This window comes from Pseudopipra pipra, chromosome 9 (genome assembly GCF_036250125.1).
Source record: "Pseudopipra pipra isolate bDixPip1 chromosome 9, bDixPip1.hap1, whole genome shotgun sequence".
Taxonomy (NCBI): Eukaryota; Metazoa; Chordata; class Aves; order Passeriformes; family Pipridae; genus Pseudopipra; species Pseudopipra pipra.
The window spans coordinates 20,596,313-20,619,657 of NC_087557.1; the positions used below are offsets into that span (position 1 = coordinate 20,596,313).

Here is a 23,345-nt window from a genome sequence, read left to right on the forward strand (position 1 = left end):
TTAATTTTAAAAATCTTTATGTGAATATAAAAGAACTCTTTCCAAAGAAAAAAATAAAAACAAAAGTTTAAAAATTAGTGCAATTTTCAAGTTCTATGCAACACAGTGTTTACATTTGTTTTAAACAGAAGATGTAGACACCGATACACCGAAAACTTTAAGTCTAGCATTAGGGGAAGGAAAAAAAGAAACATGTAAGAAAATTACTGTACTAGACATAACCAACTCTTAAACAATTGTTTTTATTTTCTAATTTCTAATCTATTTATGGCTACCTAAATAGAACATCAGTATTGCTTATATTACTTATTTCCAAGTAAGTGTATATCATATAAAATAAAATACCCATATATATATATTTTTAATGAACCAAAAAATCAGGTGAAAATTTTTTTCAGTGAATGTTTCTTAATCCACTATAATAAAGTTGTTGCAAAAGAATCTTCTCAAAACTGCTGCCTGACCCATCTTGAGTAAAAGAACTCACTAGTCCAGAATTTGTATTATTGCTATAAAACTTCTCTTCCATAGTAATCTTATATAAAAAATAATTAACGAATGATATGTCAATCAGAACATATTTGTTGTTTCTTTGGATCTGTATTACCCGTTTTACTGGAAACTGGCTAAATTACTAATAATCCTGTTTAACTTCACCAGTATTTAGTGATTTAACCTCATATTTGGATGTGTTCCTAACTGTGCTGATGGGATGGTATGAATTCATCTTGCAGCAGAGACAGTGGTCTCTTTCTTTGTCCTGCCTCAGCAGTGGTGCATAAAAGGACATGTATTGACAGAGCTCTGCTGCTACATGTTGGATACAACTCGGCTGTAAAACAGCAATGGCATTAGTAGCTTTTTTGTTTGACATGAATGAAGCAAACATTAAAATTATACTCATCTAATGGTCCTTCCTGCACAGCCAGAGGAGCTGAAGTGAACACACCACCATGGCTTATAATCCAGTATTTATTTCTAAAGATCAGTTCCTCATTCATACGACATAACCCAAGTTTTACCAGCTGTAGAACAGCTGCTCTTAAACAGGTTCTCAATCCCAAAGAAACCCTTAAGTTATATTCACAGGCTTAACTTCTAACAGTTTGGAAAAGTCCCAAATAAGCAACATTTTATTCAATATCTGAAAACCTGATTAATTTTTGGCAACCCCAACGAGACTATGGGGACAAGTGTGCCCTGAAAAAGGCTGATCCCTGCCTGTAGTTTGGGATTGAAATCCTTCCATCACTAGTTAGAAGACAAACTTCCAATTAAATGATAAGGAGGTTCTTGCTTATTTTTGGTCCCAGGGTCTGCAGTTTTGAGAAGTGCAAGTCAAAGACATTTGCTCCAAGTTTGTCACTATTCAGCACCTGACAGACACTGACTGACACAGCTCTACTACTGTGAGAAGTACAACAAATGCATCAAGCCTACAAACTAGATGAATATTTGAGGGACGTCCATGAAAGTTTCCATGCTGCAAAGAACGAGGGTTAAGAGACCCACTCAACACCATCAGTGACAGCTTCACATTTCACTACACCACACCACAGACCAGGCTTTAGGAATGTAAGCATCTTGCTAAGACTGAATCTCCTGCTCCACTGCTCACCACCATCTCCCACACTACCAGCAGAGTGAACAAGCAACTGTATCTTAAAAACACAAACTCCACTAATATCACTGCAGCAATAAAAGACCTCAAAACCCAAGAGGTAGTCCAAGCATAGAGTCCCAAAGAACAGCACCAGACAGACAAAACTCTCCAACAGCCACTTGTCTGGCACGTTCTCTGCTCTCACAACATATGTAGCATGAGACTGGCTTTTAAACAGTGCTTTTTGAAGGAGGAAATCTGTTGGATGCCTAAATGTACAGCACTGTAAAACAACCACCACAACTAAGAAGCAACCTTAAGTATTAGAAATTAATACTTGCCTTTTCCCTGGCATTGCATGCAATGCCCAATAAAGAATTTAAGATGTTGGGGAAGGAAGAAATCAAATGACAAGCCATAGTGAGAGGCATGTAAAATGAAAGACTACCCAAATTTCATAATTCAAGACTTAAATTCTGCAAAGCTGAATTCTGCTCTCAAATCAAATATGGTGAGACGTGTGTTTTCATTCACAAATGTGGTTTTGTATTAGATGATGCTCTAGTACACCATCCTCAAATACTTAGTTTAAGTGTATTCATTTTATTTTACAGGCTGCTGCAATTTTATTTCATTTAACTACTGGCATAATGAATTTGTTCTAGACAGTCTGCAAAGAAGAACAGACATTGACAGGTTTCCTAAAAATACAATTCAAAACAACAAGACATTTGGAAAATAAAGTGACAAATTCTGTGAAAGACAGCAACTTCCTGCACACAAATTTCAGATATCAATCCCTTTTTCATCTTCTATTACACTATTATAGTTTATGCACTTCTCTCACTGCCAACAACTGTCAAAGCCATCTTTCATTTCTCTGCCTAGTACTCAGTTGAGAATAACTGAAGTGAAAACTACATTTAAAAAAGAAAAATTAATTTCCATGCACAGGGTTGTATAAATAGGTTGAAATAAATGGGGCTCCTTCCCACCTAATTCCCCTTCTGCAAATAAATGCAGCATATGAATATGCCAGACTTTAAAATACAGCCCAGACTTTTGAATTATTATTATAGCTTTCTCTTACACAGGAAAAGACAAGCTTTTTTGGCTTAAGTGAATTCAGCATCTTAAAGACAGGTTTTCTTTAGTGTGTATATGCACAAACTTAAGCTTTTTTTTTTTACTAAACTGAGTAATTCTGCTTCTTACGAAACAAATCCTGTCTTCTGTACTGGTACTATACCTTTATTTTCTTTTTCTATAAATGCAAGTATTTTCTTGCATTTAAAACTGTACTTTCTGTTCTAAAAAAACCTGTATTATTTTAAAACATGGTACCAATCTTTTAAATCTATTTTTAGAAGAGCCCAGCAAAAATGCCCAATATTGCCAGTTTCCTGAAGTAAATTTTTGCATAACATCTTCCCATTATAAAAGTCAACTTTCTAGCCCAAACCCATTAAATAAAATTTTAAATATATAGTGCCAAATTTCATATTTACAATATAATCTGAAGGCAAATATAAATCTTTTACGTTGTGCTTGTAAATAGGTACTGCAGTTATCTAATCTACTTGGAAAACTACGTGCTACCTTCTACACACACCACTGATCAAATCAATCACTCCTTGAGAGTTCTGATGTTGAATTTGCAGCTGCCCAGTTCTAACCTCCTCTTTCCTCAAGTAAAGTGGAAGCTATAAAACATTTAAGGACACTTTAGCAGGTAAGTTTTCCTCATGGTCCTTGTGGTTTAATCAGATGTTGCCCCTGGTACTTTAACAGTGAGATTCCTCCTGCTGGTGGTGACGTGACGTTGCTGAGCCAGGAAGGAGCGTCCAGGCCCATCTTTGCAGGCACCACTGCTGCCAACCAGCCTTGCTTCCATACCCAGCTTCTGCAGAGTCAGGCTCTGCAAAACAGTTAAACAACAGCTTAAATAATAGCAAAAACGGAAGAAAAAAGCCCTGCCATCTTTCATACACAAAGCTCATCCTTATTTAGTATGCACACAGAAATTCTTTTACTGGATTTCTTAGATTAACTGAAATGTAACTGTTGCATTTAGCAAAATATGTTTTTCTGATACACCAACAAACGAATTTTTGACCCACCTTGTTATACCACGCAGTTACAATTAGCTTTTCCTCATAATCACGTAGCTTAGCCAGTTTGTATTCATTCTACAAGGAGACAAGAGGGAAGATAAGCTCAATTAAAACACAAATTTTATCTGCATAAACTTATGGCAGCCCATAGAGTGAAACAGAGGCAGCAGAAATGCTTCAATATGCAAAACAACTAGAAAGCTTAGAAGTATAAAGATACTTCCATTAAAGACTGAGAGATAAATTACCAGACTACTTCAAAGAGGCTAAACTTCATAAAAGTTGCAGTTAGAAACACAGAAACAACTTAGAAATATACTCTGAGGGTTTGTGTGGGGTGTATCAGAAAGTCTATAAATAATTCAGTAATCTTTCCAGCTGAAAGGACAAGAATGTACTTCCAGCAGCTGACTATTCTTATTGTGTTACCGAATTGCTATTATATAATATACTTAGAACATCTTGCATAAAAGCAATCTGAGGCCACAGCACATATATAGTCAGACCTATCAGCCTACTCATCTGTGTTGAGAAATTCTGTATTTGTCCAGGTAACTATTTAACTAGACCCATCAATACTGCTGTAAAACTGAATGCATTTCTCCATTTTTTTTTGATATTTGGACTACTGTCAACAATCCTTTCAGAATTTCAGCCAAGCTGAAATCCTGAATCATTACTGAATCATTAGGAAACAGTATCTTGACTGTCTAATATCAGGACAGAACACATTACAAGTTGTTATTAAATATATGTAAAATTTTTACCTCTAGTGCTTCAATTTTTTTGTCTTTCTCCAGTATCTGTTTTCTGAGCAACATAATTTCTGCTGATGCTGGATTTAGCTTGGGGTCTAAGGTTTTTATCACCTGGATAAGGCAAAAAACAAGAGCATAACAAGTTAGGTTTGATTCTCAACAGCTCTGCACCTCATCTGCTCAGAGAAGGAATATGGAAACAGTCTGGGCACTGCTCAGGGAATTATGATGAAAATTAGGCTGTTACACTGTTAACAGAGACCAAAGGGTACAAAGGAATTATTAATGTACCTCATGTTTAGTATAAACCCCATTCTCTCATACACTTAACTGACTGCAGTTGAGCAATTTGATTAAGAATGCCATTTTTAATTGGGAGGTGGGGACACACACATTCAAATCAATCTGTTTAACAATTTATGAGGGAGGAATGTGTATGTTCAGAAATAAGCCACTTACATTTCTTGCTTTCTCAAGGTACATTTTATATCTTTCTTCCATTGCTTTCATATCCTCATCTTTTTTTCGTAAAGCTGCTTCCAGCTCTCCAATCTTCTGGGCTATTTACAGAAATTACCAACAAAATAAAAAAAAATAAAAACAGATGTGGTACTTTCAAGGCTTCTGAGTTCCCTTGATTTCAACACTCTCAAAATAAACCTTCTGGCTACTACAGAGTTCTCTAAGTTATGATTTTTGTCTCAGTTGTCCCACCCGACCCTGAATTCCCATTTGGCAGAGTGCTGTGCAACAAAACTAAGCCCCCAGGATCCTCTCCCTGCCCACCAGCGGGCACAAAAAAAATCCCCTCCATACACCCCATTTCATGTTTAAAGCTAAGCTGTAGCAGAAACCCCTATCCAGACAAGTATCCCATAGTCCACTGGCTATGGGAATCATTTCAGAAGACACTTAACTTATTAAAAAAAAAAAAGAAAGCCAAAAGCCCAAAAATCCCACACAAAACAACTTACGGTTCTGACTGTCATCAGGCTGGAGCTCTGCAAGATCAGCCTCTTTCTTCTGTAACTCATCATGAACTTCGTTCAGCTTTTCCCTATGAATGAAAGGCTGGACTAAGGCTTAAGCTCACAAATAATTCCTTGCAGTTTTAAGAGCTGGAAGCTGAAACTTGATGGCAGAAGTACTTAAATAACTATTTTAAGCTCTGGCAATTCTTCTGAGTTTAAACAGAAATATCAGTATGTGTTTTTGAAGAACCATAAAAGTTGTGACTCCTGAATTGAGTCTCATTTACCTAAAACTAGGAAAAAATGAACAATTAAACCCCTCCAGCAGCTCCTTAGCAGGAAGTACATCTGCTGAGAGGAAGGAAGTATTCCAGAAGAATGGAATATGTTTTGAGCCCAGTAACAGTGATGCTTTTAGCAGTCTGTTGTAGAATCAGAACACTTAAAATGCTAGTGGTGGTGAAGACAGTTAAGTGGTACTAGTATTACCAGATCATCATGATCAGAGTAGACAAAACCAGAACACCAATACTTTACTCACTTTATGCAGGATTCCCAAATCAGTGGCTTAGAAAGACAAGACATCCCTGCAAAGATTTAAGCAGTTTCTGTGCTGTATTTAGCATAAATAAGCTGTTGTGGATGCATGTGCCTTACTTACATGTGTGCTGCCAACTTCTGCTTCAGGTTGCTGGACTATGAAAGGGAAGAGTTAAAATTGAGTTATATTTCAGTGTTTCATTCCAAGCAACATTGAAGTGCTCTTACAAATCAGCCAAGAATACTTAGCACAAGTAAGTCAAAGCAAATAAATACTAAGGAAACTGCATTTTTGTAACTACATTCATATTTTTTTGCATTGCACAGAAATCAATTCCACATCCTTTTCTTTAAAGCTCTTCCTCTCGTTACACCACTATTGACTGATAAAAACTAAATGTAGAAGGTAGAAGAGTTACAGTTCCTTAAAGAAGGTGGAGGAAAGGAATCACATAAAACATGAGCTTTTCAACTGAAATACAGTTGGTGTGAGGTGTTTTTCAGACACACTGAAAAATAAGCTGCACATCTAAACAAAGGACTTGATGTTACACTGAAGGACTTAAAACAAAACTGGTATGTGTTCAAGGCCAAGAAGCCTAAACTTCTACTTACTCCTTCAGTCTTGGATCCCTGCTCCTGCAAAGTCTTTTGCAGATCTTCAATCTGCTGCTGTAATCCCCCAATACGCTCTTCATTCAGCCTTTTAGGAGGAAAAGACAGTTATTGGTCATCTGTATAGATCATAGACAAATTTTTCTGCTTCATGTCTGGATAACAGTTTTTCAGAGGTAGATCCAGGAGGACTTAAGCCACAAAGAAACTGATTTTTAGTTTGACTTGAACTTCTGCTGAAACAAGCACATGGAGCTTTAGTCAACATTTTATAATGAATTGTTTTAAGTTTTGAGAAACCTTAACTACCAAAAACTGTCATATTCTAATGAATTGCTTTCAGCATTAACTGATAGAGAAATTCAGACCATATCCCATGGTCTAGCAGTTTGAAGTTCTAGAAACAGAGTTTATATCCATTCTTGGTCTACTTTCAAGAATCACTCAGAACTAAGAAAAGTGTCCTAAAAGCAACTTCTCATTTATGGTTACACTGGTGAAAGAAAAGGTACTTGGCTTCCTACACGGTGCTACACTACAGATACAGGCCACAAGGCCACTCTCAAATTCCAGAAATCACTTTTTGCTGTGTTTTAAGATGTAGTTTCACCTTTTCTCAGTTTCCAGTTCGTTCACTGTCCGGTGCTTCTGCTCCAGCTGTTCCTGGAGCTCTGCAATACGCTCATTTTCTGACCCTTCCTGTTTCAACAGGAGCATCTTATTTTCATGCTGCAGCCGAATAAACATTTCTCTGAATCAAAAAAAACCCAAAAAAAGTCCCTGTTAATTAAGAAGGTGACGAAGAGGAAGAAGTAATATTCTTGTTCGCTCTCCCAGCCTTAAAGTGTGAGTAAATCAAGTTCTGCTTAATGATATAATTGGGGTAACACTGCAATTTTTTATTAAAAGGTAACTTAAAATATTGTGATGTTTGCAAATTGTAAGAGATATGAGCAAAGTTTTAAGTTGTCACTCCAAACCCAGATTTATTTACAGCAATCTGATATGCTTTTAAGAAAAATTAATTGTAGTATAGGAAAATAACAATTAACAGCTATATGGTGGTCTGAATAAGCATCATGGAGGCAAAGCAGGAATTGGGATACAGAGTCATGAACCTTCCCAGAGGCAGCATCAAGCCCCACCCATGAACATCCCAAAACAACCTCTACCTTTTGGTCTCACCTGTATTCCACTGGCAGAATTTCAGCAGCAAGATTCTCATGGCTTTTAACACGAGAGCCACCTGAAATCACATGGGAAGTTTAATTAACACACTCAAAGAAATCTCTAACACAAATAAAAAAGCCTCTGAAGGTACAGCAATACCTGTTTGACTCAGGTGATCCTGCTGCATCTGTGAACACCGGAGCTCTTCATTTGTTTCTTTTAATGCATCACACTGCACTATCAGTCTCTAACAAGACAGATTTGAGGTGGAGTTAAGTCAAACTGCTCCCTTTTAAGAGCAAATAACAAGAAGCAGAACTAATACTGACACATGCACTTTTCAGGTTGGACTTTATGATCTTGGGAGGTCTTTTCCAACCTGGATGATTCTATGATTCTTTATTATATGTGTATACACACACACACACACACGTGTGCAATTTTTTTGAAGACACTAATTCCAGGAAGATTTTCCTCCAGCAGAGCATTTAAGAGAGACATTAGGTGCTCAAATAAACTCCCTTAGAGAGACTTACCTCTTTTTCTTTGATTAAAGCCTCATGTTTTTCTTCAAGCCTCTTCATTTCAAATGCCAGTTTATCAGCTCTTTTGGATTCTTCAGACAGTTTGTTATGAAGCTCTTGGACCTTTTCAGAAAAACAGTGTATGAATATTGCAAGATGCTACTTCTAAAAGCTATATTAAAACAGTCACTCCTGTCCAGTTCAGCCAAAATAAAACAGCTAGTCCCTCAAGCTTAGGGGAGGGAAGATGGGACAGGAGCCTGTGTGCTTTGGGGGTTTTTTTGTTAGTTGGTTGGTTTGGGGTTTTTTTTATATTTAACTCTCTCTTTTAAGTACTACTGAAATTAAAATAAAACTACAGTTTAAAATACATTTCCATTAAGAAATATAAGAATACAAGCATGTAGTGACAGGACAAGGGGGGATGGGTTCAGATTGTAAAGAGAGAAAATTTAGGTTAGATATATGAAATTCTTTCCTGTGAGGGTGGTGAGGTCCTTTCCTGTGAGGGTTGCCCAGGGAAGCTGTGGTTGCCCCATCCCTGGAAATGTTCAAGGCCAGGTTGGATGGGGTTTGGAGCAACTTGGTCTAGTGGAAAGTGTCCCTGCCTATGGCAGGGGGTTGGAACAAGATGATCTTGAAGGCCCCTTCCAACCCAAACCATTCTGTGATTCCTTACAAGTGACCTCAGTAATAGCTGAACAACCTCTCCCAGAAGACAGTAAAAAAGAAAAGTTTGCAAACCACAGACTCTCACATCAATTGAGAGGGCAACCAGTTAAGCTTCCCAGTTTAAAAAACAGGGGAAAACCCCAGAAGTGAAAGGCAGCATATGAAAGAGTTTTCATAAATAAGAAATTCTAAGGGGATGACACAGGTAAAGCCCATGGGCTGTTACATTAAGCTGTTCCCAAGTACCTGAGGAAAAATTAATATATCCAGTATAAGTGTGGCCTCACCTGTCGTTTGTAGGTCTCCAGCTGGGCTCGTGCTGCATTGGCTTTCTTCAGCTCATCCTCCAGGCTGACTGTGTTGTGCATGTACATCATGTTGGTCTCCTGCAGCGACTTGACCTGTCTGCGGAAGTCATTCAGATCCTGCAGCTTCTTCCGATACACTTCCACAGTTGATTCCAGCTTGCTTGCCTTGTCTGCAGTAGCCCTTAAAGTATGAACAGGAATTAGAACAGAGAGCATGTTTCTTCAAAAGCTTACAAAAGCCCAATTCTGCTGTCATGAGCATTCAAGCTATTTTCAAAGAGAGATGCAACACGCTTAGCAGCACTTACATCTTACTACTTTATTTTTAAATGTATAATCAACATAAACTTGCTCATAAAAATTGAAATCAGCACAGGGTTTAAGTGGGAGTAAGACTGACAGTTGTATGCAAGAAGTATGAGCAAGGGTTAGTGTGTCAAATACCCCTGGGGAATTCTGTGGGGTGCAATGTAAATGCACCACATCCTGTGCTAGATAGTCTTCTCAAACTGCTGGTACCTGGGAAGGAAAACCACACAGGTGTTCTCATTGTGGGATTATACATAATGAGAACATAATTGCACTATGAGAATGGTCATTAGCAGATATGACCAAGAATTATCAGCTTATCACTAACAAAAATCCACACAGTAAGAAAATACTGGAATCATAAATTTCAAATTATTTTAATATTTGTGTTTAATATCTGCATTCTCATATCATTAAAAACTGGTACAAAAAAATTATGGAAAAAATCTATAGTTAACATTTGTTTCAGATGTTACTTAAGAATCACTGTAAGTTAAGCCCCTGAAACCAATTTTCTTTTTATGTTTTATTGATAATATTTTATGAATAGCAGACCTGCTTTCACAGTGTGAGTTCTTGGGTGGTCTGGTATTTTATACAGTTTACACAAGCTGGAATGTTACCTTAAATTCTCATAGAGGTTACTTTGTATTTCATCTTCATTTTGTTAATGATCTCCCTAACCTAAATCTGGCCTAGAATGCTGACACCAAAATTGTGTCTAGCTGTATATATGCTTTTCTACTTTAGAACTTCAACTTTCCATCCCACATGAAGAAGTATAAGTTCTGTAGTCATTAATTCTGCTTTAATTAATTCTATGTGTTATTCTTGTCAAACAACAGAGGTTTGCCTGAAAGCTTCCACTTCATCTCTCCTTTGTCAAACACCTCATCCAGGTAAGATCTGCAGAAGTAACACCTCCAAAAAATCTTGTTAAATACAAAGCCTTGGATTTAGTCATTAAATCTTCCTAACGTGTGTGTGTGTGTGTGTGGAGCTCCCCCTACTACATACCTAAGAATATCATTTTCATCTTTCAAGGCTCTAGATTCTTCTGCCAGAGAGGTCAGTTCATTGTTTCTATGTTGCAGTTCAATCAGTTGTTTTTCTAGATCTTCACAATGGACACGATAATCATCTTTTGCAGCTTCAAGCCTACCAGATCAAAAACAGGAACTCTGTTAGGACCATTTTGTTATTATACAGTTATCATTTAGTGCTAGAATTACTAAAAATAAGACAAAGCAAAACTGTTAAGTCACCAGAAAAATGGTATTGCAAACACGGAACTTTTTACTGTCTACCTGTTAAATCATAATGGATTGTTCACTACAAATCTGCCACACCAGTATCAAGGGATCACATGAAAAGCGATTTTCCCCCCACTATGTATCACAGAGAGAAAGACTAATATGTGAAAGAAAAGAGTACAGTAAAGAGATATGATGGTGTTAGGTGGGTTGGCGTTTGTTTTGTTTACACACCAATCACTTCAGCACTCATTTTCTATCCCCCCTCCCCTTTTTTGAAGTATCAGAGGGCTATACCAAAGTATATTACCAAAGTAATATCTTTTACAAGTAACAGTGTCTTTTTCTTTTTAAATATAAGGACTATCTTTAAAATATGCTTATACAGCACTGGAAAGCTTTTAATGCAATAGAAATTGAGATGGGAAATCTCAAAAGAGTATCAGAAATTCTCAGGATATATTAGACAACTGAGGGATTTTTGAAGGAAATAATTTAATACCTGAAATTTTCTTCTTGCAATTGCTCCAGCTGCAACTGTGCATTAAAATACTTTTTTGCAACCACAGTATTTGGATCATCAAGAGAGTCGTCTAATTGCTCTAGTCTGTCATTCATAATCTCATTTTCTGACATCAAGCTGTTTTTTTCATCCTGGAGAGCAGCTACCTAGTACAGATAAAACAGCATCAACACTGTAAGACCTGTCCAAAGAACTCAAGCAAGGCAGCAGGATGTCACCAAATTAGTTTATGAAAAAGGTTGAGCGCTTAGAAATTTTAGAATGTAGTTTTACAGAGCACACTTGAGCATACAGATGCTTTAGTGTATGACAGTTATGAAGCACTAAAGGAAAAGTCCTTCTAAAAAAAAAAAAAAAAGACAATTTTTTGTAACTGAAACCACAGTAAAGGCACACAAAGTGATATGGAGAGGAACTGGTACTTTCATTAAAAACACCACGGACGCCGTACAAAAAACTCCAGAACTGGTGCAAAGGTTACTCTCCATCTTGCTTGTACTGGACAATAAGCAGCAGGATGGCATGGCCAGCACACCCAGGGACTGCCGTGCTCAGCAGTGAATGGCTGCGCGTTCGGAAGCGGTTTCAGGCGCCGTAAGCACACACGCAAAAGAAAACCTGGCCAGCTTCAGAGAGAGCATGCACTGGGCAACAGTCAGATACTGGGTGCTCACAGCTAAGCAAATGAGGATACAACACTTCACTGGAAGTATATTAACAGCCATAAAATGGGGAAGGATTAGGAGGATAGAACCTTTAAAGTTTTTCTAGTGAAAGCTGTTGTGTTAATTTTAACGTCCTGTCAAACACAAGAGCACGTAGCATGTGTTAGTCAACTGGCATTTAAACAGGGACAATATGCTTTTTGGGTTATGTTTTCCTGAATCAGAAAGTAAACCTACCTTTCTTATACTCTTGGAAAATATCAAGGAAGACTGAGACCTTACAAGTGAATTTATTAAGAATTAGTTTAAATGAGAAGTGTCAGTCAATATTACGGCTTCAAATAAATAAAATTAAAAAAACATATCATGATATTATAAAATAGATACAACCTAGAGTATGCAATATTAAGAAACAATTTGTTTGTGATCATAATTTTAAAGTCTATCAGTCAAACAGATATAAAAATCAAACAGTAGTTAATCTACCACTTCATTAGGTGCTGGCTTTCTGGGCTCACTCCTTTTTTACAATACCAGATGTAATTTACTATTTGCATTCACAGAAACATCTGTGAGTAGAGAGTGTATCTGAGCCTTGCTCAGTAAAACACTTCCTGTTCAAGGTTCAGCCACTCCTTAAGCATGTGCAACATTTAGACTTCAAGAATAACATTAAGACATCTCCCATCTCAGACTTAAAAAACCTTAAAATGACAAAACTCGGAGCAAGTTTTACATCTTTTCTCAGTTCCTTTCTGATAGTTTTCTCTTTCATTATTTCAGCATAACAGAAGTGGTGTCAAAGTCAACACAGATTATAAAGAGATATTTTAAACACACATCACAGTATTACAGAGTGTGGTGACATTAACTCCTCTGTTTATACTCAGCAGTACCTTTTCCTTAAACACCTTTCACCTGTCCCATACTATGTTATGAGCAACTGGCTTTGCATAACTTATGATTAATTAATAGAGAAATCTGGAAAGACAAGTTTGTGGGAGACAGGTGAAAGCCTGGGACTTCTGCAGATTCTGTTCACTTTCATATCTCTGTTCTCACTAGGAAGCCTTACTGCTGCCTCAAGAAAAAATTAAATACCAATTCCATTATAACAATAGCTTCCTGGGCATGGCAACTAGCTCTGAGCTACTTCATATACAAGTATTCAACTTTTTCAGTTGTCACTGCCTGTAAGAAACATAAAGCTGGCCTCTGCTTTTGTGGGTGTTCATTTTCAGATGCTCACACAGCCAGTACAGCCCTTTGGCTCCTCTAAGAAGATGCAATCCAAATGTTCTCTTTGTGCAGAGCCAAATTTGAGATGAAGTGCCTTGCCAGATAAAACTCTCTCTATTCTCAGATGATTGTGCCATAAAAGAGGAATCACACTTAAGAGTATCAAATGGATTCTTTTTTTCCTTTAAAAAGTTGATTGAAATGCAAATTTCTCTTTATTGTTACGAAATCCTCTCTACTTTTTCTCAAGAGTGACTTGATTAACTGCTATATCCATTAAAAACAAAAATAGGTCTATTATTAGTGTTGTTTGAAAATGTCAGCAAGGATCTATTAGTTTCCATTATTTTATCCAAAAGTATCCTCCATGCTACACTTGTGCATGACAAAAAGTTAACAAATTTTAGATAAATTTCGAAATTTAGTCATTCATCAACTCCTATTCAAACAGCATCATTTTCCTGTGATTAAATCTAATGACTGGTTATTACATGAACTGGATTTTTTGGACACAGTACAAAAGACTAGAGGAAACAGTGATTAAAAATGAGAAGGGCAATTTTTACAACCATGAGAACATTGTTTTAACACTACCTGCTACTAAAGGTAAACAAAGGTAAGAGATCAAAGACCATCTGAGGTAACAGCTGGCACAGGACCTCAGCTTACACTTCCATTGGAAAACGTTCCCCAGTAACTGCATTTTGGAGTACAGAATGATTGCTTTTCCCCCACAAGAACTCTCACAGAAATTTAAATAATGCAAAATTCACTCTGCCCTTCACTTCTGCATCTTAATAGCAGCACCACTACATATTAAAGAAGTAAGTGACTTGCTGTTTCTTACCTGCAAATCAAGCTCTTGACATCTTTGTGCCAACTCTTCTTTTTCTGCTAATGCTTCCTGAAGATCCTCCAAGGCTCTTTTAAGCTTTCAAAAAATAAGACAGTCAGTCACTGTGGCCCATATCCAAAGTGCTCACAGTTGTAGCTTACAAAACAACTTAACTGCTTATATGAACTGTTTAAGAAGTATGTCAGGTGCACGCACTGACACAGAAACCTATATATACACTGTTACATCAGGATCCCTGCTCATTTCACTTGTCTTCTAAATGATTGCCACATGTAACAAGTAAATTATTGAAAAACAGCAAACACAGCAACTTGGGCTAAAGGCATAACAAAACGAAATACAGGAGCATTTATGTGGTCACAATTTCAAAATCCCTGCCTATTAAAGAAATGCCTGCCCTTCATCTTAGAATAGAAATACTGATGCTCCTTTATGAGCAGCTATTTGTAAAGACAAGTTTCATTTTATGTGTAACTTGTAGTGTTATCAAGACTTTCCACGACCCCTTAACAATAACCTGAAGTGTTCAGCCTGGCATGGCTGAGCCTTGATGTACCCTCACCTCTTCTTGCACTGACCAGTTTTACCCCATCCAGTAAGATGACATAGCAGGCGCTGTTTTTTGGGGTTTTTTTAAGAAGCTATAGAACAGCAGATAACTTTTTACTTAATTAGCACTGAAAAACAACATTACTTCACTTAAAGGATGGCAAGAAACCAGCTTATTGTTCAGGCTTGATCTACAACAGCGACAAATATTAGGCAGTTACCTGCTGTTCCACTTCACTTGATGCATCACAGGTGGAAGGACTCGTTACTTCCTTGCTCATGAGCTACAAGAAGAGGCCACAAGAAAAAAGGTTAAGTTAGAGGTTAAATATCTGTAAATTCACTGCCTACAGAGTACCAGTTGTATTTTCCACTATATCACTGCATTCCTTCAATATGTCAAAATAGATTAATAGTAATAATAAAACCCACCTCATGATTGGTAAAGGATTTAAACAAATCTAGAATAAGATTACATTTTTTACCTCTCCCTCCCTTCCCTCCCTCAAAAAAAAAAAAAAAAAATCAAGTTAGCAGTAATATCTTATTGGATGAATCTGTGATCTGTTGAAGATAAAAAGGAGTGAACCAGAGGACAGGATTTCAGTCAATTAAATTAACAGTCATCACACTTCTTTGTACTCCGTTAATTGCCACTAAGCAAACAATGGGAACATTAACACTGCTCTCACTGATCTCCAGTACAAAGAGGTACACAGTGTATCTGTCAACAATTACAGGGCTTTACTTTTCACTCAGGAATTACTGTATTATTTCTAGACCTTCTTCAGAAATTTTAATTAATCAGAAGACAACAACCAAGAGGTTTATGGATTTCTTTCTACCAACAGGACCCCTGCACCTCTAAAGACTATCCAGTCAATTTAAATCTGAGTTTTAAAGCCTATTACCAACTCCACTCACACCTTGATGAGGTTGCAGTTACACACCACCTTTTCTTCAAAGTCAGTATTTAGTTTCTCCACACCTTTCTCCACACTCTGCTTCAGTCCTTAAGCTTACAAATGTGAGTGACTGCAGAGCTAAGCCATGAGCTGGATCTCCAAGATGATCCAACCAAAACCAAATTAAAATAGGAGGAGGAGCACACCATGACAAGAATGGAAGAGATGCAGCTGCAAGCTTGTAAATCAGAAGCTGGAATGGTCCTTCCGTAACAATGCAGCCTCACAGACACAATCAGGTTAATTCTGGGACCAAGACTACAACACTGGGATATTTCAGAACCTGACTCCAGTATAATCAGTGGTTGGCAACTATATACATTTCTTGTGTGGAATGAAAAATCTTAAGCATTTGTTGTATGTTTGGGCACATGAGACTAAAATCAAAACCCCTTGGTTGGAATCTGGGGCCTCTTGGTCCTGAACCTCCCAAATAATTTAGGAAAGTACTTACAGTCTTCCCTGTAAGTTCTTTCATTCAAGCAAAGGTCAAAGATAACAAATAGATATTTGGACTTCTCAACTGACAGCATTAGGCTGTGAACTGTTACCTACCTCTTGAATGGCTGTCATGACAACATGCTGAACAGACTCTTCAAGGGTCATGATATTTTGTATGTGTTCTGTGAAAAACAATTTGCAGTGACTCACGACCACGTTCATCTTAACAGCTTGAGTAATGTGATAAAGTGTTTGCAGAAAGATCCAGCTTTATTATCTATAAAGCTCCTTCAGAACAGGTAGTGGTCTTTTTGTACAGAGGACTACTGTTAACCAACAACATTATTATCCAGTAATATGGTATAAACACAAGAGATTATAAACTCTTAACTGCACAAATTAATATTCTGCATAACAGAGTAAGGAGCAATGCCATCAGAGCATGGAGCATTAGCTCTTGTACAGGGAGAGAAAATAACCAATTCAATTTTGAGACTCACAAGAGACAGTTCCCAATGTAAGTTTTTAATTTAATTCGTTAGATTTGCATTCGAATAGTAAGTTTTACGTCTTATTTTAATAAGTACAAATAATCCTCAAACGCTTTAGACTGTTTTTTTAAACCTACTTGAACAAAGTTTTGAGTTTTAACCAAAGAAGATTCCCACAGATTTTCCTTTAAGTGAACTCCAGTTTCAGAATAGGAATGTAACATATTAAAAATAGAGACTTTCTGACACGTAAGAAAAAAGTTTCTATGCCTCTTATACCTTAACAATCACCTGTCAAAGTCTGGTGATTGTTGAACAGGTTAAGGTAGTGCCTACCTTGTTTCCTCTCACAGTTGACTGCACATCCTAAAATAAGCTGCAGAAGCCTGCCCAGTTCAGTGGGATCTGAGTTCTCAGATATCTGGTTTAAATCTGGAATAAGCTCTTCTGAAATCTGCTGACCCAAGAACTGAAAAAAATGGAAAAAAAAATAATTAAGAGATAAAGTAGACTCCCACTTTTGTACAACATGAAAATCTGGTATCACGCAAAAAATCTGGACTCGGTGAGCCATGCAGAGAAAATGATCCAGGAGGATTTGTACCTTGGCTTTCAGCTTCCAAGTGAATATCATAAAACCTAAACTGGGGTTGCTGAGTCTGTTCTGTTGTGTACAAAAGGATTAAAGCTTCTCTAGACAAGAGCAAACATGAATGCACAGACTAAAGTCAACAGGATTCTGCAGCTCAGTCCTTATGACATTTACCTGGGCAGAGACACGGTTTCCAGATTATACTCCAAGAGTCTTATTTAAAATACATCTGCTCAAATTAATTTTATATTCACTCAGACCTCCCACTTAGCAGATAATCAACATACACTTTCTGCCAAAGAAGTCCTTAAGATAAATTCACTTGCCAACAAAAAAAAAAAAGCCAGGTGAAGGAGGGTAATAATCCATACCTCATGGTAGTAGTCCATAATTCCTTGCAGTATCTTCTTCAGATTACTGGACTAATTGTTGTGCATGAAAGGCAAAGTTACAAGCTTTAATTAAAATTTTTGATTTTGATGAAATATCCCCACAGAAAATCCCCATGCAACAATGCTGGAAGGCACTTAAAACTATCAACAGACAGTTCAAGCTCATTTAAAATATGCTTGAAAGCCTGATCTTAATTCTGTAGGTTTTGGACTTCTAGATCTCAGGACTTCATAAATTTCACTGTCTTCAGTTTTAAATACCTTTATTCTCCAGTTGTCACCAACATCATCTTTAATGCGATTTAGCCAAGAGGCATCAAACCAAGCAACGTCTCTGAAACAAAATTAAATGATTAATCAATAAGCACAGACTTAAATAAGACAGCAAATTCCCAGCATTAAATCACCAGGTGTTGAACTACAGTGTCTAATGAGGCATGAATTTCTGGAGATTGCAAGGTAAACTTATGTCACAGGAAATTCCCATCCTGCTGGCTGCATTAAGACACCTTCCAGGGCTGGGAGAATTTCCATGTGTGCTTGAGCTGGGAACAGCTGGAACACAAGGATGTGTAGATCTTTGCCATGCTGAATTTTTATACCTGACAAAGTGATCGAAATCATGCAAAGGAACATCCCTTTTTGACTAGTGCTGATATTAAGTTTGGTATCTATTCCTGCAGGTTGCACTTTCTAACATTCACCACAATTTGTCAAAGGCACTTATTAAAAAAGCAGTTTGAACTACTGGCATTTTGTATTTTTTGTGTGTTTGGTTCCCCTGGGCAGAAGCCTTTTCTCTTTGCCAGCATAAATAAAGATGAGTTGTTGTGGGAGGTGTTTATACACACCAAGCTGCCAAGCAGTACAATCACAACATATTTAACAACATATTAACTTTTACAACGTACTGTTTATTCACTGGTCTCAAAGCACCTAATAAAGGACAATTATTATCCCAACTTGCACATGAACCAACTTGGCTGTGCAGAGGTCTGCCCAGAGCCTGTGGCAATCCAGTACCCCAAACACGTGGGAAGCAATCCTCAGCAAATCCTAAATCAATTTTTGCCATGTTTCAGGAAAAATATGATTTCTGTCCTTACACAGCACATTTTAAATCTTCACAAGCAGACAGGAGGGCTTCTGAGTTCAGGAGGGGTTTTCTTACAGGGGTGGGGGTTAGTGGTGGTGTTTAAGTAATTTCTTAATAACCAAAATTACAATTTGAGCAGGAGATGGTAATGCAGACTTCTCTTTAATTATCTTATCCCAACAACAAGTGTTGATGGGAAAAGTGAAAAAGATCATGTCATTCTTGCCTAGTTATCCTTTATACTGCAGTATAAACATATACATATATATAAAAACATATATATTTTTATATATATATATTTATATATATATTTTTATCACCTTCTCCATCATGTTATTATTCAACTGTTATATCATCACCGAAACAGCAATACACAGCCATATTCTCTCTTCTTCTATAACTGCCCACTCCGAGTTTCTGCCTACTTTAAAAGCAACTACGTATGTCAGACACAAAAACCTCAAGGAATTAAATACCTCTTCTTCAAACTGGAGAATCAACTTACATCTGGTGAAGCACTTGTGCCATGGCAACCCCATTAGTCAGGTCCTGAACATCTCTGCAAGGTGCAGCAGTATTGAAGGTCTGCAGCTAAAACAGGGAAAAAACACTGTGTTTCTCATTCAGCAGACAAAAGGACAGGAAATTAGTTACCACTTTCCTTTTCCTCTTTAAGTTAAAGATGTCTTTTCACTTGAGGCAGCTAAAATCCTTTTTGAACTATGCAGGTTTTAAGCCAACCCAATTATCTCAGTACTTGTGACTGTTATGACTAGTAGCTTAAAAAGTTAGTACAACCACCCACGCTTTGCTTTTTCATGCCAGACCTTCTATTGTAAGTCAAATTATGGAATGATAACTTGGGAAACTACAGTTGTATTTATCCGTCCCTCCAATTATGTTGCAGTGCTTAGTTCTGGCCATAATTACCTAAATAAAAAATGGTATCAGAATAAGGTGTGAAATTTGCAGAGAAAAAAAATTCCAGTCTTTTACAACAAGAACTTAGTAATAGAAGTAGGATGGGATTACCTCGGTGTTAAAAATGTTTCTCCATTTTAGATATTTTGGGTTTTTTTTAAGCTGTCCCCAAGCTTATATCTAACATTATGACAGAATTAGATGTATATTTAGAGTTGCAATATTTTATTCCTCCACAATCAATCACCTCAGAACTAACTATTCTAGGTGAGAGAGCCATTTCCATATACATGTCAGTTCATCACAGGAAAATAAGAGCCTTCTTCACCACTATGAACAGAATAGAAAGTTTGCTGTTAGTGCTACTAAAAGATGTGTATATGAAATGGAATTGGAGCAAGTACAGGTCCTTATAATCTCTGTCCATCGCAGAAATCATAAATGTAGGAGGTTTAAGAAGTCAGTGTCCTAAATTACCTTTCATCTGCAAGAGGGCTTTCCCAAATGTTCTGTCAAACACAAGCTTCTTCAGAACACACTGGTGAATGAATGACCTTGTGTTTGGGAAATGGAGCTACTTGGACCACAGTGATGGAAAAGCAGTTTCCAGCTGTGAGAATCTGAGGCAGTTTTTGTCCAGTCTGTGTTTACAAAGAGCGACCACAACTCTGAATATTTGTTTGCTTCAAAAACAGCCAAATCAAGCCAAGAGAAAAATATGCAGATCAAGGATTTGTTTTTACTGTTTTTCCATTTGTTTTTCAATTGAAAAAGCAGTTTAAAATCTTGTATTACGGGAAGTGAGAAGTCAGTAATCCCTTGCAGGTTACATAAAAGATTAAGTGGAACACCACAGCCCAAAGCTGCTGTGACTGACAGCCCTGGTTTCTGTTACTCCAGCAGCCTCCACACCAACACAGGCACGACTACGAGTCAAAGGCTGAGCTTCCCAGAACCCACAGAATTCATAGCACAGGACTGGGATGCTGCCATGTGGATAGACCCCGCTGCAAACCAAGGGAATTGCTAAGCACAGGTACTACCATTTCACCTGGGCCTGGTAAGCAAAGCCTTAGAAAACCCCATGGTAGGTGACACTGCTTTATGCAGAATCTCCCAGAATAGAAACAGCTAATTAAAATTAATTATAAAGCAGGACTGACAGTCTGTTTCTCTCTATATTTAAAAGTCACATAAGGGCCTAGAAATAATATGAGAGTAGAAGTGTTAATTACAGGTTCTCCAAACCTCATGCCAGCCCAATCATTTCCTCAAAATGGATTTTTAGTGTTCTAGCAAACCCCACGAAAGCAGCAGGCATGGGAAGGAGGTTGGCAGAAGCAGCCACAGACTTCAGGGCTGTAGCAGTGCTCTATTTCTTTTAGTTTTACTAAATATAGCTTCAAGGACATGCTACTCACACTGAAAACCATTTTGTGAGTTCCAGCCCAAATGCACCCTGCTACTACAGGAGAAGTAAGTGTTTTTCTCTCAGGCACACAGATATTATACTCACAATAAACAGCTGAAAAATTAATTTTGTAGCTCCACCACCAAACAACTGCAGATGAAAACATGAGTGTTCACAGTGCCCAGAGGAAATCATCCTCTCCACCTCGGGAAGGTGTGCCCTCAATGTCACCTGGACAATGTGGGGTTGAATTTCTCCATTTCATACCCAGATTTTACACACTGGGGATTACAGAGCAATCAAAGAAATTTTAGAGTAGTAATAAACATTCCCGTTCTTAACCCCATAATATTGATAGAATAAACTCAGCCAGTGGACAGAGTTAACATCACTAACAATGCCAGTGCCATCACTACACCTACTGCTGTTAATCTTTTCCCTCCATTTCCCCCAAAACTCAGTTCAACTGCATTTTGTTTTTTCTGCAACATCCTCAGAACTTCATAATTCAATGACACCTGGGTTGCAAAATCAACAGATAATGTTTTTATTCAAATTCTCTTTCTTCTCCGGATAATGTATGTTTTCTAATACAGAATTTGGTAAAACAAAAATAGAAAAATACACGCTCTGGCAGCGGAACAGAGAAAATCAGAAGCATGTGCTTGCTACATTAATGAGTAAGCAAACTGAGAAACCTTTAGAACCATAGAGCTAAAGAACTCTTTTCCCTCCAGCATTTCATTCCCACTCCCCACACCACATTTTTCCCTATTATTCACACTGAAGTTCAACTTGTGAAGGATGTTTGAAACACATCTTAGAGTGTTAACAATCAGTTTCTATAAAGTTGTAAACTAGGTCTGAGAAATAGGGTGTTAAATCTAAGAACATGCTGACAATGCCTCTGCTGAGGGTTGTATAGAAAACCTGAACACAGGGCTGGATGTTCCTTTACATTGACACAAAGCTCATCTTAAGGCCAGATTTACATTCCCTTTAAGATTCAGGATGTAATTACAGCTATGCACTGTGAAGATGCTAGAAATGAGAATTAGGCTTAAAATATTTTAAGCAGGAATTATAAAAATTATAAAGGAGTTCAGTACTGCTGACTTAAGGATTTTAAGAAAGAGTTCAGGAATGCAGTGATTTCTTTTGCAACTGAATCACGATGGAATTATTCTTACGTGACTACTGAGAGGAAAACACAAAGTTAAAGAGCACAAAACAGAAAGATTAACCCAGGTCCACAGAGGTAAGCATAAGACAACCAAAATTCTACAGACCAACAAAACCTTGGAACGTCACTAAAAGGAAAATTAACGGAGAAAAAGAAGGAAATTGTTTTTCAGTGATTTATTACCAACTTAATTTCTGCATGGCAGCACAGAAGTTTTGAAGAATTAAAGAACACTACCTACCCTAGTAGCTACCACTTTTGCCAGTTTCATTCCTAGATTTCCAAGATGCTTCCAAAACACTCCCTTCTTCCATGATTTACACCTCACAGAGGCAAAACACCTGCTATTTCTAGAGAAACCCTTCACACAGGTAATTGTGGCCTCCCCTGCCAAGCTGTCACACAGCAGTTCTATTTAGCAGAGCTCACTCTCACCAAAAACACTGCACTTGCGAGACCAGATTTACAGACAAGGTCACGGAAGGAGCCTGGAAAGAAAGATAAAGAGGAAGCAACGATTGATGAGTTTAACAAACACGGTTGTCCTCGATGACCTTAAAAGCCTTTTCCCACCTGAATGGTTCCACAATTCTAAACCGGTGCTTCTGGCCCAGGTAACACCCCACACCCAGGTGTGGTGTGCCTGACTAATACACGCTTTAACCAGCTGCTGTGAAACGCTCTGAGGTTTCTGCGCCCGCCAATTCAAATTAATTGCATTTATTATTGTTACTATTATTATAAATTACTGAGCAGCTTCCACACTGAAGCCACCGCCGGAGAACCACTACTGGGCCCAGGCGATACTCCAACCACCACATCCACACCCCGGGGGTGCTGCAGGAACCTTTTGCGGGCTCTGAGAACAGTGTCCCGGGCAGCCCCACCGCCGCGGCCGCGCCTGTGCCCGACCCTCGGCCGGGGACGGAGGGATGGAACAGACGGGTGGAACTCTCCCCCGCCAGCTGCGCCTCCTCGCTGCCCCCGCGGGTTCCCCAGAGGCGGCAGCACCCCGGCGCCACTCACCCAGAGGATGAGGCTGTCGCACAGCAGCGGATCCGCCGGTTTTGGCTCCATCGCGGCCGCAGCCCCAACGCCCTCACTCTCAGACCGCCTCCGCTCGGCGGCTCCGGTCGCGGCTCCGCTCCGGCCGCGCGGCCGCGCGGGGGCGGGGCTGCCGCCAA

At 38.2% G+C, this 23,345-nt stretch overlaps 1 protein-coding gene across 3 annotated transcripts; it reads right to left on the minus strand.

Annotated features, from left to right (window-relative positions):
* Window positions 1-23,345, minus strand: HOOK1 (hook microtubule tethering protein 1). 3 transcript variants are annotated; one of them, XM_064665074.1, is made up of 23 exons: window positions 23,188-23,345; window positions 19,152-19,237; window positions 17,812-17,884; window positions 17,530-17,580; window positions 16,903-17,035; window positions 16,190-16,257; window positions 14,891-14,953; window positions 14,112-14,195; window positions 12,263-12,302; window positions 11,340-11,502; window positions 10,602-10,742; window positions 9,255-9,456; window positions 8,308-8,418; window positions 7,931-8,018; window positions 7,787-7,847; window positions 7,212-7,352; window positions 6,602-6,689; window positions 6,108-6,142; window positions 5,450-5,532; window positions 4,935-5,035; window positions 4,485-4,586; window positions 3,724-3,792; window positions 1-3,521 (listed from the first exon to the last, which is right to left on the minus strand). In XM_064665074.1, the coding sequence occupies exons 1-23, from the start codon at window positions 23,236-23,238 to the stop codon at window positions 3,363-3,365; spliced, it is 2,193 nt and encodes a 730-aa protein (XP_064521144.1). In that variant the 5' UTR covers window positions 23,239-23,345; the 3' UTR covers window positions 1-3,362. The 3 variants fall into 3 exon arrangements, with proteins under 3 accessions (XP_064521144.1, XP_064521145.1, XP_064521146.1); XM_064665075.1 differs by lacking the exon at window positions 23,188-23,345 and adding an exon at window positions 19,815-21,661; XM_064665076.1 differs by lacking the exon at window positions 12,263-12,302 and having other exon boundaries at window positions 11,340-11,506.